This window comes from Aedes aegypti, chromosome 3, assembly GCF_002204515.2.
Source record: "Aedes aegypti strain LVP_AGWG chromosome 3, AaegL5.0 Primary Assembly, whole genome shotgun sequence".
Taxonomy (NCBI): Eukaryota; Metazoa; Arthropoda; class Insecta; order Diptera; family Culicidae; genus Aedes; species Aedes aegypti.
The window spans coordinates 149,123,533-149,144,390 of NC_035109.1; the positions used below are offsets into that span (position 1 = coordinate 149,123,533).

The 20,858-nt window shown below is 39.3% G+C and overlaps 1 protein-coding gene across 2 annotated transcripts; it reads right to left on the reverse strand.

The window, feature by feature from the left end:
- Positions 1 to 3: 3 nt before the first annotated feature.
- LOC5572959 lies at positions 4 to 20,695 on the reverse strand. Of its 2 annotated transcripts, XM_001654238.2 has the most exons (7): positions 20,506 to 20,695; positions 20,023 to 20,232; positions 9,092 to 9,181; positions 8,493 to 8,962; positions 8,221 to 8,427; positions 305 to 394; positions 8 to 236 (listed from the first exon to the last, which is right to left on the reverse strand). In XM_001654238.2, exons 1-4 carry the CDS (start codon positions 20,530 to 20,532, stop codon positions 8,813 to 8,815), a joined length of 477 nt encoding a protein of 158 aa, XP_001654288.2. In that variant the 5' UTR covers positions 20,533 to 20,695; the 3' UTR covers positions 8 to 236; positions 305 to 394; positions 8,221 to 8,427; positions 8,493 to 8,812. The 2 variants fall into 2 exon arrangements, with proteins under 2 accessions (XP_001654287.1, XP_001654288.2); XM_001654237.2 differs by lacking the exons at positions 9,092 to 9,181; positions 20,023 to 20,232; positions 20,506 to 20,695 and having other exon boundaries at positions 4 to 236; positions 8,493 to 8,641.
- Positions 20,696 to 20,858: the final 163 nt, after the last annotated feature.

Sequence of the window (20,858 nt, forward strand, 5' to 3'; positions counted from 1 at the left end):
AGCCCTGTTTCCACCAAATGTAATATGTTTATTCTTGTAAATATTCGTCAATCTTTAACACACAATGGTAATAAATCTCCAACATATCATTCACGGAACGGGTCCAGGGTATGGTTCACTTTCCTATAGATTCGCTTCAAATACAGACATAGAACGTGGTCAGCCCACGTTCCGAATTCGATGTAGTACTTCAGGCAACGTCGATAAAAGTCCAACTTCAGGAGGCCGGCTTTCATCTGAAATAGGCATCAAATCAAATGAAATACTACTCCACGTTGTTATTCTTCCATCGTTGTTAACTTACCTCACAATATCTGACATTGTTCAATCTGGCAGGGGTGTGATGTACGGTGTAGTAATGTCGGAACAATTGGGAGGACTTTTCGAACAAAATCTAGAAGAGATTTTTTTTATTATTAATGATTCTTGTCTTTGCAGTCAACAAAAAAAACCTACGTAAAACAGTATATCTTCGTTAAGATATGCATATCGACTTTTTTATTTTATTTTATCATTTTTTTACAAGGGGGAAATCTGCAAACAGACGCCTGAGAAGGCAACTCAGGGGAAGCTGCACCAACGACGACCCACTAAAACCAGCCTATGCACCAGTGCATATAGCACACAACACATATAGCAGAAGTACATCACAAGATTAGAAATCTAGTAACGAACATAAAATCCGCCATAAACGCAGCCAAAAACGAACAGAAAGCGCTAAAAATGATAGCCGAGGCAGCCGAAAAGGCACTGTAAAATGCTAAGGAACAGACAGTGGCTGACACGCCTAAAACCTCTAAGACACATGCCAACAAGCCGTCGAAGAAGCGTGATAGAGGCTCGCCAGGAGAAGAAGCGGGCTAAAGAAAAATAGAGAAACGAGCAGGGTAACTACCTGTTGAACGAAGCAGAAAACGATGAAGGATGGCAAACCGTCAGAAGTCAGAAGAAAAGAGGGAAGAAACATGGCGAAGGAAGAGAAAAGGAAAAGGAGGGTACGAAGAAAGAGACTAGCCGCCCACGGCGTGAGTGGTCGAAGGGGGATGCCATACTAGTTGAGGCAAACGACCAAACCACGTACGATTCTTCGTAAGGTCAGAGAGGATCCGAAGCTAAAGAACCTCGGAGAGGACGTGATCAGAACGAGGCGTACTCAGAGAGGAGAAATGATCTTCGAGCTGAAGAACGATCCAGTGATCAAAAGCTCGACCTACCAGGAGCTGATTGCTGAGTCGTTGGCCAACGAGACAAGCGTAAAAGCCTTAACTCAGGAGGCAGTGGTAGAGTGCAGATACCTGGACGAGATCACATCCAATGATGATCGCAACTCCGATCATAGTGTGACATTGGAGATGTGGTCATGACAATCCGACTTTCAGAGTCGTACGATGGCACACAGCTAGCGACGATTCGGCTACCAGTGGCCGAAGCCAACAAAGGAAATGGTGAAAATTGGATGGTCGGTTTGTCCGCTGAGACTCGTCTCCCGAGCCGAGAGGTGCTTTAAGTGCATAGACTTTGGACATCAGGCGGCAATCTGTAACGGTCCCGACCGATCCGAGTTGTGCAGGAAATGCGGGGAGAAAGGGCACTTCGGGAAAGATTGTACGAAGCAACCAATGTGTTTACTCTGTAAACCGGAGGAAGGAAACGCCCATATAACGGGCGGTTTTAAGTGTCCTGCGTATAAGAAGGCGATCGCATCACGACAGTAGTGGAAGTAACGCAGATCAACTTGAATTATTGCGACACTGCACAGCAACTGTTGTGGCAGTCAACAACGGAAGCAAGATGCGACGTTGCGATTATAGCTGAGCGGTATCGAGTACCGCTCGATAATGTCAACTGAGTGGCGGACAGCACGGGAATAGCGGCGATACAGATGATGGGTTGGTTCCCCATCCAAGAAGTGGTTTCTACCACCAAAGAAGGATTCGTGATCGCGAAAGTCAATGGTGTCTACGTAGGCAGCTGTTACGCTCCTCCGAGTTGGACGCTCGACGAATTCAGGCGGATGTTAGAGGAATTAATCGATGAGCTTGTCGGTCGGAAGCCAGTACTGATTGGAGGAGACTTCAATGCATGGGCCGTGGGGTGGGGTAGCAGGGTAACCAATGCCAGGGGTTACAGCCTGCTGAAGGCCCTGACAAAGATAGATCTTCAGCTGTGCAATGAAGGTACCGCTAGCACATTTAGGAAAAACGGACGTGCATCGATCATCGATCTTACATGGTGTAGCCCATCGCTGGTGGTAAACATGAACTGGATGGTAAGTGAGGAATATACCCATAGCGATCACCAGGCAATCCACTATACCATTGGCCGACGGGAATGCGAGGCAACGCTGAGAACCACAACTATCGTACAGTAGTGGAAGACGAAGGCCTTCAATAAGGAACTTTTCGTCGAAGCACTTCGTGTAGACAGCGATATCCCGGATCTCGATGCGGTGGAGCTGACAAGGGTGATGGTACGAGGAAGTCTGAGAAGAGCGAAGAATTGTGTTCCAGCAAGCCAGAACGGCTTTCAAACGAGAGATTAAGCTGAGCAACTCCAACTGCTTCAAAGAGCTGTGCCGAGCAGCTGATGCTAATCTTTGGGGGGACGCCTACCGAGTAATAATGGCGAAAATCAAGGGCCCGTCGACGCCGGCCGAAACATGTGCGGACAAACTGAGAGTCATCGTCGAGGGTCTATTCTTAAAGCATGATCTTACAATGTGGCCGGCCACACCATATGACAATGAAGAGGTAGGAAATGCCTGGACGAAGGTCAATTTCCAGAAATATGAAAAATTCAGAAACTGGTACTGTTGTCGAAGCCAGGAAAACCGCCCGGGGATCCAGGATCATATAGGCCTATATGTTTACTGGATACACTCGGTAAACTCTTGGAACGGGTTATCCTCAGCAGGGTGATGAAATGCACAGAGAGCGAGAACGGGCTATCAGAAAGGCAGTTTGGATTCCGGAACGATAGATGTGAAGAACGCGTTCAACAGCGCCAGCTGGAAGGCTATTGCCACTGCGCTGCACAGAATGCTACTTCCAAAACCGTGTACTGAGGTACGAAACCGACGCAGGCCCGAAGAGGTTAAGAATAACGGCTGGAGTCTCACAAGGTTCCATACTGGGACCAACGCTGTGGAATGCGATGTACGACGGGGTCCTATCGCTGGAGCGACCCAAGGGGATCGAGGTTGTCGGCTTCGCCGATGACGTCGTCCTAAAGGTAATAGGCGAGACGCAGAAGAAAGTAGAAATGCTGGCAATGTAGGCAATTTGCCTGTTCGATGGATTAAGGGGATCATGCTGAAGATTTCCCACTACTAGTTAGCAACTGCAAAGCAGTCATGCATGGTCGGAGGGCATGCCATTGCATCACAGCGAGATTATGCATGCGAGAAGGCGGCAAAGGCGAGCAATGCGCTCACAATAATTGTGCCCAACGTAGGTGCTCCTAGAAGCAGTAAGTAAGAGGCGTCTTCTGGCTGGCGTATCAATATCGGTATTAAGATACGATGCGTTAGCCAGGGGTGCGGCGTTACAGACCAAGCGGAATCGGGAGAAGTAAAACAGCGCGTTCCGACTCATTACCATGCGAGTGATGATCGTCGGGGCGCCTGTAAACTGGAAGTTTGGAATCGCAGGACCGACATCGGCATCTACCCGGATAGCATCGGATTGGGAGATCTTCCGCCACCGGGGAAATCTACGTCGGAGTACGATAGATACACCAGCGAGGGCTCTCGGCTGTTCTAAGGATAACATAAGGAGTTCCATCAAGAACCTTATCAGGCAATTCTCCATCTTCCATCAAGAGTTCTTCGGATTTAATAAGGAATTTCTACAATGATTCCATCAGGAGTTGCTTCAAGAATATCTTTAGGTATTATTCCCCCAAGATTTCAATCAGGAGTTCCTCCAGGGATTCCATCAAGAGTTCTTTCAGAGATTCCACCTGGAATTCCCCCAGAGATCATATAGGGAGTTTTTCTAGAGATAACATCAGGAGTTCATCAAGTTCCTCTAAGGATTCTATCAAGAGTTCCATCAGGAATCTTATCAGGAATTTCTACAGGGATTTCACAACTCCTATGGGGATTTCATCAGCAGTCTTCTAGAGATTCCATCAGAAGTACCTTCAGAGATTCCACCTGGAATTCTTCCAGAGAATATATCAGGACTTCCTCAAGAAAATGCATCAGGACTTCTTTTAGGGATTCCATCAGGAGTTCCTCCAGGGATGTCATTAGCAATTCCTCTAGATATATCATGGAATTTCTCTAGGGATTCTAAATTTCTAAAGCTTCTCCAGGGATTCCATCAGGACTTCCTCCAGGGATTCCATCATGAGATTTTTCAGAGATTCCACCTGGAATACCTCCATAGGAGTTCTTCCAGAGATAATATCAGGAGTTTCTCAAGTAATTCCCTCAGGATTTCCATCTGGAATCTAATCAGAAATTTCTCCAGAAATCTCATCGGCAGTTCCTATAGGAATCAGAAGTTACTTCTGATGGAGTCAGGGAGTGAAATTATCGGTCACGGTGATAATCATAAGCCTATCGCCCAAGCCGATTTTCCGGAGGAAAGAGACGTCCCGTCTAGCAATGCGAGAGTGTGCTCTCAGGAGACTGCAGCACCAAATTCATATTATCACCAGCAACGAGAAGTTGGCTTCCTTCTTTTCTAATCTTGTTCATCGTTTTGAATGTTCTTTGCTTCCGCATGTAGCTTTTAAAGACCGAATTTCTCTCCTCATTCGTTCAGTTGGTATGGTCGAGTGGTTATGGCGCACGCGCGCGCGCTCTTGAATCGTTTTTGTTCATGGACATGAGTTTGAATCCCGTCGGTGGCAAACATTTTTGTTATTTACCTTGTGATAATTATCGCGATAAGTTTAGAGCCGATAAAGTTGAATCAGTGCATATGATCGGATCGATCTTGCATATGATCGGATCCTTCTCGCAGATAAAGGCGGCAACTAATTGTAGGGTTGCTTGAAAAATGCTTATTTTCGTCTCATTTCCGCGATAATTTCATTCACTGGATGGAGTTCCTTCAGAGATTCCACCAGGATTCCTCCACAGATTATATCTGGAGCTCCTCAAGGAAATGCATCAAGATTTCATTGAGGGATAAGGAGTTCGTGCTGATATTTCAACAGAAGTTTTTATAGGAATTCCATCAGAAGTTTTTTTTTTGTGTTTCCACCTGGAGTTCCTCCAGAGTTGATTATCCCTGTTCCCGTTTACGTTCGAATGCTGTTTCGCTCGAAAACAGTTTTGTATTCCCATGCACGTCAGCAAAATCAAGTGGGCCGTGAATTCGAACGAATAGGATTCGATCGAAAGATGGATCTGCCGTAAACAAGAATGAAAGTGTATATCAGGAGTTCCTCAAGAAAATACACCAGGATATCTTTTAGGGATTCCATTAGGAGTTCCTCCAGGGATTCCATGAAGAGTTCCTCCAGGGATTATATCAGAAGTTCTTCTAGGAATTTCATCGGGAATTCCTACAGGGTTTCTTTTACAACCTATCTGGAGTTACTACAGGAATTTTATCAAGAGTAACCCTAGGTATTCCATCAGGATTTTTTACAGGGATTACATCAGAAGTTCTTCTAAGCATTCCAACAGAAGTTTCTCTTGGGATTTCATCAGGAGTTCTTTTTTAGATTTGATTAGGAGTTTCTGCAGGGATTCCATCAGAAGTTCTTCCATGGATTCCTGGACACCTGGAAGAATTTTTAGGAAATTTTTCAAAGAAGAGTTTTGGAAGAATTATCAATGAAATCCCTGCATCAATTCCTAGAGAATTCCGTGGAGAAATTTCTAAATATATCTCTGGAAGAACTTTTGAAGCAATCCCTGAAGATGTTGCTACAGGATTCTCTGAGGTAATTCTTGGTGGATTCCTTGGCCAAATTTCTGCAAGAAATACTGGAAGGAATTGACGGATAAATTTCTTTAGGAATCCTCAGATGAATTTCTGGTAGATTCGTAAGGTGAAGCATCTCTGAATCCCAAGATGGTAGCCACAATGACCGACTCGTGCCCCTACTCACGTTTTCAAAGGCATTAAACTGGAGAAATAGTTGGCAAACGTGTCTGATCTTCTTATTTTATGTTTTCTGCTAGTACACAAAGCCAAAATAAAAAGGTCACTGTTGTTGGAAGCTTCCTTCGCGAGATTTGTGCCTTTGAAGTTTTAGTGCAATCTTAGAAGTTGATTCCAAACTGTTTCACCTTAAAGTAATTCCTAAAGAAATCCCAGGTCGAATTGCAGGATACCAGGAAGAATCGTTCAATGAAATACTGGAGAAATTCATTAATTAATTTATTGAAGATTCCCTAGCAGAATTCTTGCAGGATAATCGGGAGAAACCTGTCAAAAAATTGCAAACGTAATTTCTAAAGAAATTCCTAACGGAATCCCGTGGAGGATGTTTTGGTGAATTGTTTTGCAGTATTTCTCTTTGAGTCTTTAAAGGCTTCCTGATGGAATCCTTGGAGGAATTCTTGGTGGGATCTCTGGAGTGATTCCTTGATGAATCCTTGGAGAAATTCTAGATAGAATCACTGTAAGAATTCCTAGAGTAAATATCTGTAGGATTTTTTGAAGGAATTTCTAGAGAAAATCGTTGAGAAATCCTTGAAGCAATTCTGGAGAATTTTCTGGAAGAATTCGTGGAGGAATTACTAGGGAAATCACTGGAAGAGTTTTGATAGGAGAAATTCCTGGTAAATTTTTTTATGGAATCCCTGTAGTATTTTTTTATGATGGATTCCTTGAACAAGGAGTTCTTCTTATATTATATTGTAATTATTGTATGTAGTCTACCTATGATTGACGAAATCAATAAATAAAATTTCTTCAAGAATTTCTAAAGGAAGTCTTGGTGGAATCGCGGGAAAATAATCATGAAAGAATCTATAAAAGAATTCCTGAAGTTTCGCTGGAGGAATTCTCAATTTAATCTTCGGTGGAATTTTCGAAGGAAGCATTGGAGATCACTGAAGAAATCGCTTGGGCAGTTTTTGAACAAATTCCCGCAGAAATGTGTATAAAAACTTCCTGAAAGATTCGATGTAGAAATTTCTGGTGGAATTTCTGATGGAACTCCTGATGGAATTTAAGGAGGATTCATAGGAGGAAGCCCTGACAAAAGTCCTGGTGGAATCCCTAAGAGAATTTCTGGTGATGAATTTCTTGATGAATGCCTGGAGAGGTTTCCAAAAGAATTCGTGATGTGATGTCTGGATACTGCGTGAACTAACTTTTGAAGGAATTGCTAAAGAAACCTTTGAAGAAATTGTTATAGCAATCTCTGGAGGAATTCTTGGAGGCAGCATTGGAGTAATCCCAGAAAAATTACTGCAGAATTTACTTGAGGATTATTTTGGATTGATCGTTGAAGGAATCAGTGGAGGAATAATTTGTGAATAAGTTGTAGAGGATATTTAAAGAAATCTCTAGAAGAATTCCAGGATAAATTCTTGCAGGAATTTTTGGTTGAATAAATTGTTGTGGATAAAATTCCAGAAGAATTATTGATCTAATTTCTCATAGAATCCTAGGAAGAATTTCTGGTGAAATCCCTAGTATAACCCATCAGAAGGCCGGCTCCAAAGGCACGTTCCCCACCGTTTGGGATAACCCATAGTTTCCTGGAAAAACTCCAGATAAGAATAACTAGATGAAGATTCTGGGTAGAATGTTTGGAGAAATTCCCATATCGATGACAGTTCAGAAAAATCCCCAACAGAGATCCCTCATAATTTAGAGTTCCTCATCAATATTCATTTCTTTCGGTACTTGAATATTCAAAGTTCTGCTTTTCTTCACTGCGATTATTGCTCAAAAATCGTAGAAATTCTCCCCCACAACCTCAGTTTTCGGAAAAATAACAATCACATATCCACTAGACTTGCCGCCGAGATCATGCGAAGAAATATACTGTTGCTGCAATAAACTTCGACAGTCGATCAAACGATTGCATCAACATAAATTGGTTTGCCTAACCTGGGGGCGGAGTAAATGTTGGTCAAACCGTCTGAGCGTCTGTGGGCAGCATAAGGTGAGCGCCAAAAAAGGCGTCAAATCGTTTTCTATGATCTTTGGCATAGACCCGTCAGGAGATCTTGATTTCAATCAACTATAGACGAATCGTCGTCAATAATCACAACAGTTCTAAAACTCAGCATAAACTTACATCACAGCACTTGATCTCAACAGTGGGCAAAGACACCGGTCGCAAAAACTCCGTAGTAACCGTCGTATACTTGTACAACAATTCCGTCAATAGTTCTTCAATTTGCCACACTAGCATTAGAAACTCCTTGTCGCACAGGTCCCACGTCTCTATTATGTTGTCGTAATGTTCAAGAAAATACTTTGTTTCAATGATGAAATTGTACACCTGGAAGTTGAGAAGAAAACGTTGAAGCTGCGTCACGAATCCGAGGTGTGGAAGAGTTCACAGACCAGTTTCCAGTTGGCCACATCTTCGGGAGTTTTCGCACTTCGGCGATACATGACCGTGTCCTCCAGAATCATTTCGCTCACTTCCTGTCTCAGTGTAAACTGAGAATCGTTGCGGGAAGTCGCATGTTCGGGAACGGAAATTGCGATGTGAACTTTTGTCGGCAGCTATTATTGGAAGTGTCATCGTTGAAAGCAACCAGAACCAACACGAGGTTGTAATTGTTAAATTAAGTTTATTTGGTAAAACACGTGTCTGGCATACTGATACAACCCGTTCGTTCCTTCGCATTCATACATTCTTAATTGCTAGTGGAATATTCCTACAATGCAAACGTGTCCAACGTAATCATTACCTTCTTCAGGATCTTCTTGAGATACAAACACAGATAACGATCGGCGACTGTTCCGTACTGCAGGTATTCGTTGACTCTTCGGTTGAAAAATGCTAGTTTCAACAAAGCCGATTTAAGCTGTAGGAAGAAAAACGTCAAGTTGAATAACCAAGTGGTTGAATAAAGACGAAATAAAGACGTAGTACCTAGTTGAGCAACTTAACGTCTTTATTTCGTCTTTGGCTCAACAAACTATCATTTAGTTACCTCGCAGTTGTCTGTTTCTTCAAAGTGTGACTTCTTGTGGCGACACGAGTGGTGATGTAGCCTCAGGTCCTTGACGCTGTGAAACTCTTGCTGCAGAAGGGGAATCAAAACAGACACACAATTAGAGTGTACTCGTGCTGTTTGTTAGCTTTGTTAGTTGGCACTACTTTCAGGAAGTTAAAAATATCGCATTGATTCGATACTTCGTCAATGGTCTAAATTTAATCGAGTTGAATTCAAGTTCGATCATGTGAACGGAAATCCGAAAATGCAAACAACGACTGCAAATAAAAAAAAACTTCTGTTTATTTGCATTATGTCTAAAAAAGTAAGTTAGCTCTACCAACAAAATTTCCGATACCTATGAAGAAACATAAGCGTCGATTTTCAAAATTTGTCGTCGATTTTACGAAAAAATTCAATGTGCTGTACAGATGAAAGGGGTAAGAGTACTACTACACCAGATCATTTCTAGAAAGTACGCTATGATGTAAACATGAATCTTATAATCAAATAACGCTGAGTCATCCTAGCTCTTTCACTTTTACTTTTTATATAATATTGCTTAAATATCTAACAAAATCACAGACAAACAAACGTAACACTGACAATATTCCCATAAATCATTCTTTTCAAGTAACAGTTTTGGTTTTATTATAGTTTCACGACATATCTATCCAAACGGTCCGATTATCCGTAATGATAAACGCATAGCTGTCCAGCAAGACTATGCTGTATAGCGTCATAGAACAGTACTTTTCAATAGGACAACGTAATTTTGGATTGAAAAATACATACATTATTCTGTTTTTCATCGAAAATCCGGGGGCCCTTTATACTTGGGGCTGAGAAAGCCAGCAACTGGTTTGGAAACATTGTTTATTATGAGCAATATTCTGAACCAAACCGACCAACATGCCATTTAAAATAAATGTTTGTTCTCCAAAGGTTATTAGGTACGTGACTATTCCATAGGTTAAGGAAAAGCTTCAGGATTTTTTCTAGTGTTTTTTTTTTTCTAGCGCTTTCTTTAGGAATATGTGAAAGGGATCCCTGCAGAAATTAATATAAAGATTACTATAAAGATTCTCTCAGGAATTTGGCTTTAATACCTTTAAATGATTTCACAAGTTATGCCAAGAGGAATCCCTTCAAAATTTACTCCATGAAATTGTTCATTAGTTCGACAATGGGATAACATTGCAAATTCTCCTAGAAATTCTTACAGGATTTCCTAGAGAGATTCTTCCAGAAATTCTTTTATCGATTTCTTCAGTTGTTACTATCTCAGAGTACATCTGGAAAAATATTCCTACAGGAATGTTTCCGAGAGAATTTACAAAGTTTTATTGTAGGGTTAAAGAAGTTCGTGTAGAAAAAAATTCCGAAAAATCATACAACAATTCTTCGAAAAGCTCTCATGACAATATTTTCAGTAATATTTTGGGTCATTTTGGGAACCCATCCTTTAAGAATTACCCTACAGATTAGCACAAGAATCGAAACGCATAAATCCTTCCAGGGAATATTCAACAAAATCTTTTAGGAATTCTTGCAGGAATTGCACAATAAATTCAACCGGTCATTCCTCTTAAATTTCTACAGAAATTTTGAGCTCCCTTGAAGATTTGTTGTCACATTTTTGAATGGATTCTCAAATTTAATAGTTCATTGAGGGTTCAAGCCTAAAAAATGCTACAGCAATTATTTTCGTAATTCCTTCGAGAGTTGTACTCGAAATTTTCCAGAAACAACCTCTAGAAAATCCTGCAGGGTTTCATTTGGTAAATTTTCCAATCATTACTTTATCAGTTTTTGGAGACTCATTAAAGGCTTGCTCAAGAGTCCAGTGTTGACCAGACTCATTTCCCCGAAATTCGAATTGTGAAGCCATGACCTGTTATAACTGTGCGTTGTATTCCTGAGATGGAGGGGGAGGTGGTTGGGCTTGAGTGTTGCACATGGGATCCGACAGTTTCGATCTTGGTGGGCCGCAATTCAAGTTTCGGTGAAATGATTCGCTCTCACTCACTCACTCATTTCATTTCACCGAAACTTGAATTGTGGCTCTCTGGGATCAAAATTGATCGATTTTGTGTGCAGTACTCAAGCTTAACCATCTGCTTTTCTATCTTAGGAGGATAGAGCATGGTTGTAGTAGTTCGTGGCTTCATAGTTAGGAAAATGTTATTTTCGGGGAAATGAGTCTGAACAACACTGCAAGAGTCCAGAAAAAATACGGAGATTTTTTTGTAGGATTTATTTGATTCAATATTTCTCTATTTTCAGAAATTCCCTTCAATTATATCTGAAAAAAAAAAATCATTGCTTCTTATTGTATTTTTTTAAAGATAAAACCTGATTGAATCCCTTTGAGAAGTTCTTTGGGAAATTTATGGAAGATCCTGTAGAAAAAATCCTAAGCGAAACATGGGAGAAATCTTTCAAGGCGTTTTAGGATAAATTTCTAAATGCAATAATTATGCAACTCTGAACAAACATAATAAGGAAGTTCAATAAAATTTCCGGAACGAATCTCTGGATGGGTTCCGAGAAAGATCTCTTATTGAATAAACTAATCTTTGAAGAATTCCCTGAAATGAAATCTTTGGAAAAAATTCTGGATTGATTCTTCATGGTATCCCGAAAGAAAATCTGGGAGAAATTCCTTAGGGAATCATTACAATCTGACATTACATGGCCCATATTTTATTTTTTTGATAAAATAAAAAAAAAGAAAATGGCGACCTAATAAATTTTATATGGGGACATAGGAAAAGACAAGGAACATAGGAAATTCTTTAAAATCTGATGATCAATATCAACGCAGATTCTAATAAAAGAATTTATGGAAAAATTGTGAAAAAAATAAGCCAATGATTGAAGGTATAATTGCCATCTTGATTCATAGAGGTTATTTTATCTCGTTTCATTGATTTTAATATGTTTATTTGTATTTAATTGTTATTGTTAGATAAAAGTTGTAAAAAACCATAAAGTTGTAAACCACAAAGAAAAAACTCTAAAATGGTCCGACCGGGAATCGAAATCCCCAACCTACCGATCAGGAAACAGGCTTGCTACCACTAAGCCGACTTTCACTGCGTGTTAATGGTGTACCAAAACTGAAACAAAAGGAGCTCATTCCTGCCAGAGCAGCTGTCAAATGATTTTACAGAAGTTCGGTGAAAATAATACTGTTGCCAAACTGTTTGTTAGTATTTCACAGGGTTACAGTAAATTTGTTTGTTTCCGGTTAAATAGCAGAATTTACGGATTTTGCCGGTAAAATAGTTTCACATGAAAATCTGTGATTTTGGTGTTTACAGTTCAAATTCGGAGATTGATTTCACAGTATACTGCGATTTATTTTAAGCGTGTATTTAGAGAAGCATGACTAAATACCAAATGATAATAATACAAACTATGCAAGAAATAATTCGAGGTGCTGATTGGTTTTTCTGCTGCGCTTATCTGTGTTGATCGATGATCTTTTTCACTAATAACATAGTCAAACCAAAACCATTCTTCTTAGCACTGAACAGAAAAATAGCAATACACCTTCGTGTAATACAAAGACATGTACCAAAGAAAATGAACCAGTTCTTTGCACTGTGTTTTAATTTCTCGATTTCATGCGCTTTTTGAATAGCGCCCAAACCGTTGATTTTAGCGATATAGTTTGTTCGGATCAATCCACCTAGCAATGAGATAGAAAAACTATTTTTTCAAAACATTTAGTTAAACGTATGGTGTCTTCCGCAAAGTTGTAGAATTGGCAATTTGAAACAACTTTGTCGAAGACACGATTTTTCTATCTCTTATACTTTTTGAGATATAGGGTACCGGTACCAATGGTTGTTATGTACCAGTAGATTGGACTATGGAATAAAACGAACATTTTTCGATAAAAACGGCGTGTGCTATTTTTGGTGGATAGATTGTCTCTAGTTTAGTCGATTTGCCAAATTTCAGCTTTTTATTTTATCAAAAAGTCATATAAATAATTAAGTTTATGCAAAAAAATTGCTCCCTTGCACCAGTAGTTGCCGTCGTGTTCCAGTAGTGGATCAACGGATGGAAGTAGTTTCTAAAATGGATGTATAAAAATGAAGAAAAGCCCTAGAGATGATCTTTATGCTTCATTCCAAAGATATTAATTGCAGTTCCTAGGGAAAAATGTTAAACCTATGTAAAAATTTACCATTTTGTTTAAAATTCCTTGTATCATTCTCGAACGTCTACTACTGGAGCACTAGCGCAACTACTGGAACACGTGTACCAATAGTGGCTCAAGCGATATTATTCCCATATAGTAGAGGTTGAAATCTTTCTGTTGACGCCAAAAGATCTCTGTTAAGACTTTTCGTTATTTTGTTATGATTTTTTATAGCTTAGGTAGTCCGCTAATGGCACCGACACCCTATGCCATTGTATGTGAATGGCCCCAAAAATCATATTTTTTAACATTACTTTTTTCCAAGATTTTTAACATTTTTTGTGTTTTCTCAAAGTTTTTTGTCTGAACATATCAACACCCTATCTTTTGAAGTAACAAAGTTATTCATGAATTACTCTTTTTCCAAGGGGTAGTTTAGGCCTCTATAACTGGCTTCGGCGCAAAATGGCGCAGACAACTGTTACAAATCATGAAAGTACCATATCTCTCCTTTCGGCAGTTGATAAAAACTTTTGTCTATAAGCGTCTTTGCATGGGTTTCTACTATCAAACAAATAAGCATTATTACAACGAATTCAACTGATAATGCTTTTACCTTTAGAGATAGAGAGGTGTGAAGTTCAGCAAAAACACGCGTTTTAAGATGTTCAACAACTTTGTAGAAGACATGAAAAATGTTAAAAAATGGAAAAAGAGTAAAAAGATAGGGTGTTGGATTTTTTTATGACAAAAAACTTTGTAGAAAACACAAAAAATGTTAAAAATCTTGGAAAAAAGTAATGAGAAAAATTTGATTTTTTGGGGCCATTCACATACAACGGCATATATCTCAAAAAGTATAAGAGATAGAAAAATCGTGTCTTCTACAAAGTTGTTTCAAATTGCCAATTCTACAACTTTGCGGAAGACACCATACGTCTAACTAAATGTTTTGAAAAAATAGCTTTTCTATCTCACTGCTAGGTGGATTGATCACAAAACTTTTTTCGTCAAAAATTGCGCTTTAATATACCAAGAAACTTCTCCGAACAAACTATATCGCTAAAATCAACGGTTTGGGCGCTATTCAAAAAGCGCATGAAATCGAGAAATTAAAACACAGTGCTTTGTAATAATGAGAAGAGTGCAACGATGATGAGAATCGATCATCGCAGATAAAATGGAAACGATAATGAAGTTCAACTGGAATATTAATAAAGATAATTGTATTTGTAAAATAATCGCTAAAATTTTCTAACCATTCCAAATATTTCAAGTGTTATCTTTTATGTATGTAGTATTAACGATGATTCATTTCAAATTAATTTATTTTCTTGATAATCTTCATTGAAATCTATTTCCTAACAACGAATAATTAAAAAAGCAATCCTCTAATATAACGAAATTTTTGTTCAATATATTATAAAATATATTGCACCCTAACTCGACAGTAACGAGCTTCTAAAGTAAACTTGTTTTTCATGGTAACAACAGCAAAAGTTATATAATTTAGCCTATATGAACCTGGAAACCAAAACCAAAGAAAATGTTTGTTTCAAACTGTTTTCCAAATTACTTTTGAGCGCTACTGTATATCAAACTGTTATATTAGATTATCCTTACATTTCAGTCAGTAATTATTATCAAGACGGGGTTGGTGGTCTGATGGCTACCGCTTCTGCTTCATAAGCAGAAGGTCATGGGTTCAATCCCAGGCCCGTTCCTTTCCTCGTACTTTGTAGTTGTATATCTCTCACTTGCTTCTATCTTCCATTCTTAATCTATCACACTCAAACTATTCGTTCATAGCAAACGCTAGAACCCGAGACGGACAAGAAACCGTTTCCCTAATGCTTCCATTCTTCCACGCGCATGCCTTTACTTACGCCTGATACATAGGCAGTCTGCTAACCATAAAAGCAAACCTCACTGCCATACCTTTCCTGCAATCCATACACTCCCGCATGTACTGGCTTAGATGCAGTGGTATATACGGTCTACGTGAAAGCCAGTATAATGCATCATCAATTCCTCCCCCTTCCCCACATTGGTCAGCATTCTGACGTGGCAGGCACCATTGTCGCTAAAAATAGAAGATCACCAGCACTTATACACTGAGGATGCCTGTTAGTCCCAAGCAGTCATTCGGTTGGTTCCTTGTGTAAGTGCAGCTGATCTGGCGATACTGGAGTAGCATCCACGGGCGGCCAATCAAGCTCAAGCTCAAGCTTCAGTCAGTAATTATTATCAAACTTAGTATTGAACTTCTAAAATTCCAATTTTTTGTTTCAACCCAGTCACTACGGAAAGCATATAAAAAAATATAGAGGGGGGGGGGGGGTTGCTTGACATGCTACGTATTTTCCAGGTAGGGGTACCAGCATTTGTGACGAAATGCTACGAGGGGGGAGGGGGGTGTAAAAAATCAGTGAAAAAATGCTACGTCATTTATGGACGGCCCCTTTGCAAAACTGTCGCTTCCTTACAAATCTACCGAGGTCCCAAAACATCTATTAACCTAGTTCGCCCAGGACATCCTGAAACAATCTCGCCAGCAATTTATCGATGTTTTAAAAGAAATCTGCTTAGTTTCTGATCAAGATCTCGCTAGAAAATTACTAAGAGTGTAAAAAACAGCTTAAAAATCTAAAAAAAATATTCGAAATCCGCTCAAAGTCTTTTCAGAAATTTATTAAAGATCATGCAAGGAAATGCCGCTTGGATTTTTTGAATCATGATTTCACAAAGAATCTGCCAAGAATCTTTTTAAAAATTTCACAAACAAGCTTCCGTTAGGTTTTCATTGAATCTCGTGAAATTTTTTTTTTAGTTTCGGCTATGGTTTTAATAAATATTAACTCCACTGAAAGTTCAACCAAATATCCCGTTGAGTATCATGCAGTGATCTATTTCTCTTCGTCGAATCTCGCTTTTGACTAGTACACGGAGTTCAATTGATTCTGGTAACATTTTTCATTATCCTTCAATGAGTTCTTTCTACTGAATCAAAAATAGCAGTCGAAAATAATCGCGCGGCTAAGTAATTGACTAAAGATAAAATCGATGAAGACAAATCGATCATTGCAGTTACGCCCTTATGATACTGAACGCGAAAAATGGTCACAGTGAAAATAAGCCTAACACAGGGACAAAAGCTCAACTAAAACGACGAATTGTGCTTTTTGAGAATATCTTTAATTATAGTAGCAATCGTACAAACTTTCTCATTTCATACTTCTTTGAGATCCAAAAATATGGCTAAATAATGAGAGAATGGGCGGTATGAATAAAATGTAGTAAGGTAGAGTTTACTATGTAATCGGTATTAAACGGTATTAATCCACATGTAGTGGATCACGAGTGGAACATGTTTGTGTTATTTTCCTTTCTACACCTTTCGAACCTACTACAAACAACGCGTTGCTATGGTAACGGATGAAAGTAACAGCAATATCATCAGTGTTGTCGTCTCGTAAAATGGACTATAGGCAAGGATTGAATCCTGAGAAAATTGAGAGAATCTCTCACGTATCGCTCTCTGTAACTATCATAACATGCTGCACATTATGAGAGACTGTTTATCGTATACTGCTACAACTTTGATTAGATTGGGGGGCTAGTAGTGCATGATAAACCCCCTCTAAACATGCTCCAAGCCTGGGGGACACTATTGCTATTGGAAGTTCGTGGATTGTTTATCGTGCCATTAACCCCTCTACCGGTAGCTTCATTTTTCACCGCTAAAAAATATTCAAATCCCGATAACTTTTTTGTTTCTTAATATTTTTGCTCCATTTTTTCGCAAGCCCTCAAAAAACTCTTCTAGTTTAAGAATATGTATCGGTATTGACAATTGGTCATCTGGATCTGGAGATATTCCAAAATTCCTTAGGGGACCACCGCGTAGCCATAACCCACGTAAATATCTCAGGCTACAGAATTTTTATCGTACTCGGATATTCACTCCACGGAATGATACATAAATGCGAGTATGTTGTGAAAAAATGACGCAATTTGGTCCACCCGTCTTTGAGTAATGAACATTTATGTTTCTGGTACCACGCTGGACAAATAAAGATCTTGAAAACTCTAAAAAAACTCATTTCGTAATTTTCAAATTTCTCCAAGAATACTGAACCGATTTATATGATTTTTTCAGAGTAGCTCCTTATTACTTGGCATTGTTTAGTACACATTTTTTTTTTTTGATAGAATGACTAAAAATAAAATGGCCGCCAAAGACAGCTCATATGGAGAATGTCGGTCCCTCAAGGAATATAGGAATATCTTCAAAACTAGATCACCAATGATTAATATCGACACGGCTTCTTAAACTAGAAGAGTTGTTGGAGATCTTGTGAAAAAATGGTGCAAAAATATCTAAAAACAAAAAAGTTATCGTGATATGAATATTTTTTAGCGGTAAAAATTGAAGCTGCCGGTAGAGTGGTTAAAGAAAAACACCTATCCCCCACGGTAAACAAGCGATAAAAATTGATATTGTGCATCCGAGTAATCGCTGCAACGTCGCTCAACTGTCGCGTCGCTGGACTGTTGAGCGCTTTGCAGTTTAGTGCTCCAGCGACGCATTGAAATAGCCTGTTTCGCTCGAGCACTAACATGAAAAGGTCGCCAGCGTCCAGCGACGTTTTGGTCGCGCGAAATAGTTGAGCGAAGTTAGTGTTCGTTCTTGATTATGTCTGCACTGACAATATTATCATCGCTCTTTCTTTGGGGCTCTCGCTCGCTGCTTCCATTTACCGTTTTGATTCGAATCCCGGACAGCTTCAAATTCCGGACACTCTACTTTCTATGGGAAAGATTTCACTCGAAATGTTTCGAAATGTGCCATCAAAAAGTTCTCAATTTGAAAGATGATTATAGCAATCCATGAAAATTTACATTTTTTTTGTTTAGAGAGACTACCCAGAAGGGGCATTCGTCTCTAGAAAAATTTACAATGCTCAACTAGTTTTGACGTCTTTCTAACGGCTTAGTGTGTTTAATTATTGATTCGACTATTCTTATTATGTTTTTATAGCTGTTCGGAATTCGAATCAAAGTGTCCGGAATATGAAGCAAAAGTGTGGTTGTGTCCGGAATAAAAATCATGAAGAGGCCGAATATTCGGGAAGTATTCGGGAAGATCCTCATTGAATTCTAACGACTACCATCGGAGTCACTATAATTCCCATAGAAATCTATACATTCTAGAAATTCCAAGGATACTATCAGGAACCCCACCTAAATAACGAGAATATCACAGAAACAATTACAAATTCCGGAATTCAACATGCTGTTAAGAAAACACACGGTGAGCCTCGAAATTCTACCGCAAATTCACCAGAATCTCAGTACTGGTGCTAAGAAATATGTGGGTTCTTGTTTGATAGCTCTAATCTCAAGATCTCGTCATAGATTTTAAGCTAAACTCAAAAATGCGTCAAATACTGGCGTTAGCGAAGACCGAAAACCGCCCAGAGAATTCTTTGATGTCGACATAAAGAGAATACCAAACTAATCGCAAAATTACACGATAAATCTTGTTAAATTACAGCACCTTCATGGATATGTACAAATTGTCGCGTAATCGATTAGATTCCATGCATTTCCTTCATATGAACGATTGTATTAATTTTAAGCGCCACTCAGAATAGATTTTTTGTTAATGTACACTCTGTAGTAAAAGGTCATGTTCGAAATCATTACGTACTGCATGTTCGAAAGGCTTTTTATTCATACCAAAAGTGTAGTAAACTATTTGGATTGTGTTTTTGAGTAGATGCTATATGTAGTAAAGTTCAACGCTTTTTATTCATACCACCCAATGCCTCATTGCGATGCATCAAAATATTGCACAAAGGTAGACAACAGTTTTATGTTCCCTGATTGCTACCATCTGTGCTGAAACAAATTATTGGCGTTTCGAAGAGCTCTTTTTTTCTGATAGCAAAATATTTCTGTGAAAATACACCACATATGATAGCTTGTGTTCTAATACGAGCCCAAATGATTATATTAACAACACCAGTATCGTCAAACATCGACTGAACCTGAAGGTGTTGTGATACGGTATGAAATGCATTCCAAACTTTCTATGCGACTGAGGTCGATTTCTCAACCATAAAACTCAACATGGATTTCGGGATAGATGCCATTTGAAAATTCTTTTTTTAGTACTTATTATGATAGCTTTTCCTTATTCGTAATATCTTTGATATTCTAAGGAATTCCCCAAGCAGGCAAGAGCAGGACAAAACTTGAAAAATGAAAAATAAATCAGGACGTCTTAAAAGAATCTCAAAATCAGGACATGTCCTGCTAAATCAGGACGGATGGTAACCCTATTCTCAGCTTAGTGTTTTTATGAGCACTTGCACAGTTATTAACTGAGAGCTTTCTTCGCCAAAGTTGCCATTTTTGCATTTGTAAATCGTGTGGCAGGTACGATGATACTTTATGCCCAGGGAAGTCAAGGAAATTTCGATTACGAAAAGATCCTGGACCGACCGGGATTCGAACCCAGACACCTTCAGCATGATTTTGCTTTGTAGCCGAGGACTAACCACTCGGATAAGGTGTCACCCTATTGCTGAGATATCGTAGCAAAAAATGTTTGCTGATAGCTCTGAACAAGCCTTGAAAAATTAAATTAAATATGTAGAAACAACATATCATACATAAAAGCACTTTGGCAGTATTGCCAGTCAGCTTGGTATGTTATTTACCGTAGTTACAATCTTGCGATCACCTCGTGACCTTCAAAACTTACCCCGCAACACTGTAGATTGAAGAAGTTGACATGTTTCCGCCCGCCCACGCCCTCCAGCGACAGTGTGGTGAACTTGGACAGCAGCTGCGTAACATTTTCGTGGATTTCGATCAGGTAGTGCAGGAAGAAATTACCCGACAAGTCCCAGTGGCTGATGATCGAATCGAACTCGTCCAGGAAGTACTTCGTTTCCGAGATAAATTTTTCAACCTGAAACATGGATTTTTTTTGCGTTACGTCCAATTGAATCTATGACAAAAGGTTGAAAGATGAAACGTCGCAAGGACAACATGCCGTATAGAAAAAAAGAACAAATGTCGAAACTTTTTTCAAAAAATGAAAAATATCCCACTAGGACTAGGCAAATCATTTTCGAACTTTTATCCTTTCGATCTTTTGTCTTTCGACATTGTAATATCTCGACGTTTTGTCTTTCAAACTTTTGACCCCAAACCACTTGTCACAAGATTTTGCACCACTCACATCTTTGTTTTGAATAATTTGCTCCATTCTGTGGGCCCCCTTATCAAGCACCTATTTTCTGAACAAAACTTTTTTTTTCTCTAAGACACGAAACAAAATTGCTCCAAAATACTGTGATGTTCCGACGGGCCACAGAGATCGAACACGTTAGGAACGAACGGTTGCCAGTTGCAAACTGCGCGGTTAGTAGACTTTTATTGGCTGAAGGAAGTGTTTCCTCTTCTTATTTTTTCTCGGCGATGGCTTGTTACAACAGCCTTTTTTTGGCAATCCTCGCGTTATTTCCTGGCTTTCGTGCATTGGCGCGTCGTGACAGCGGAAGACACACCATAATTGTTCGTCGATCATTACGC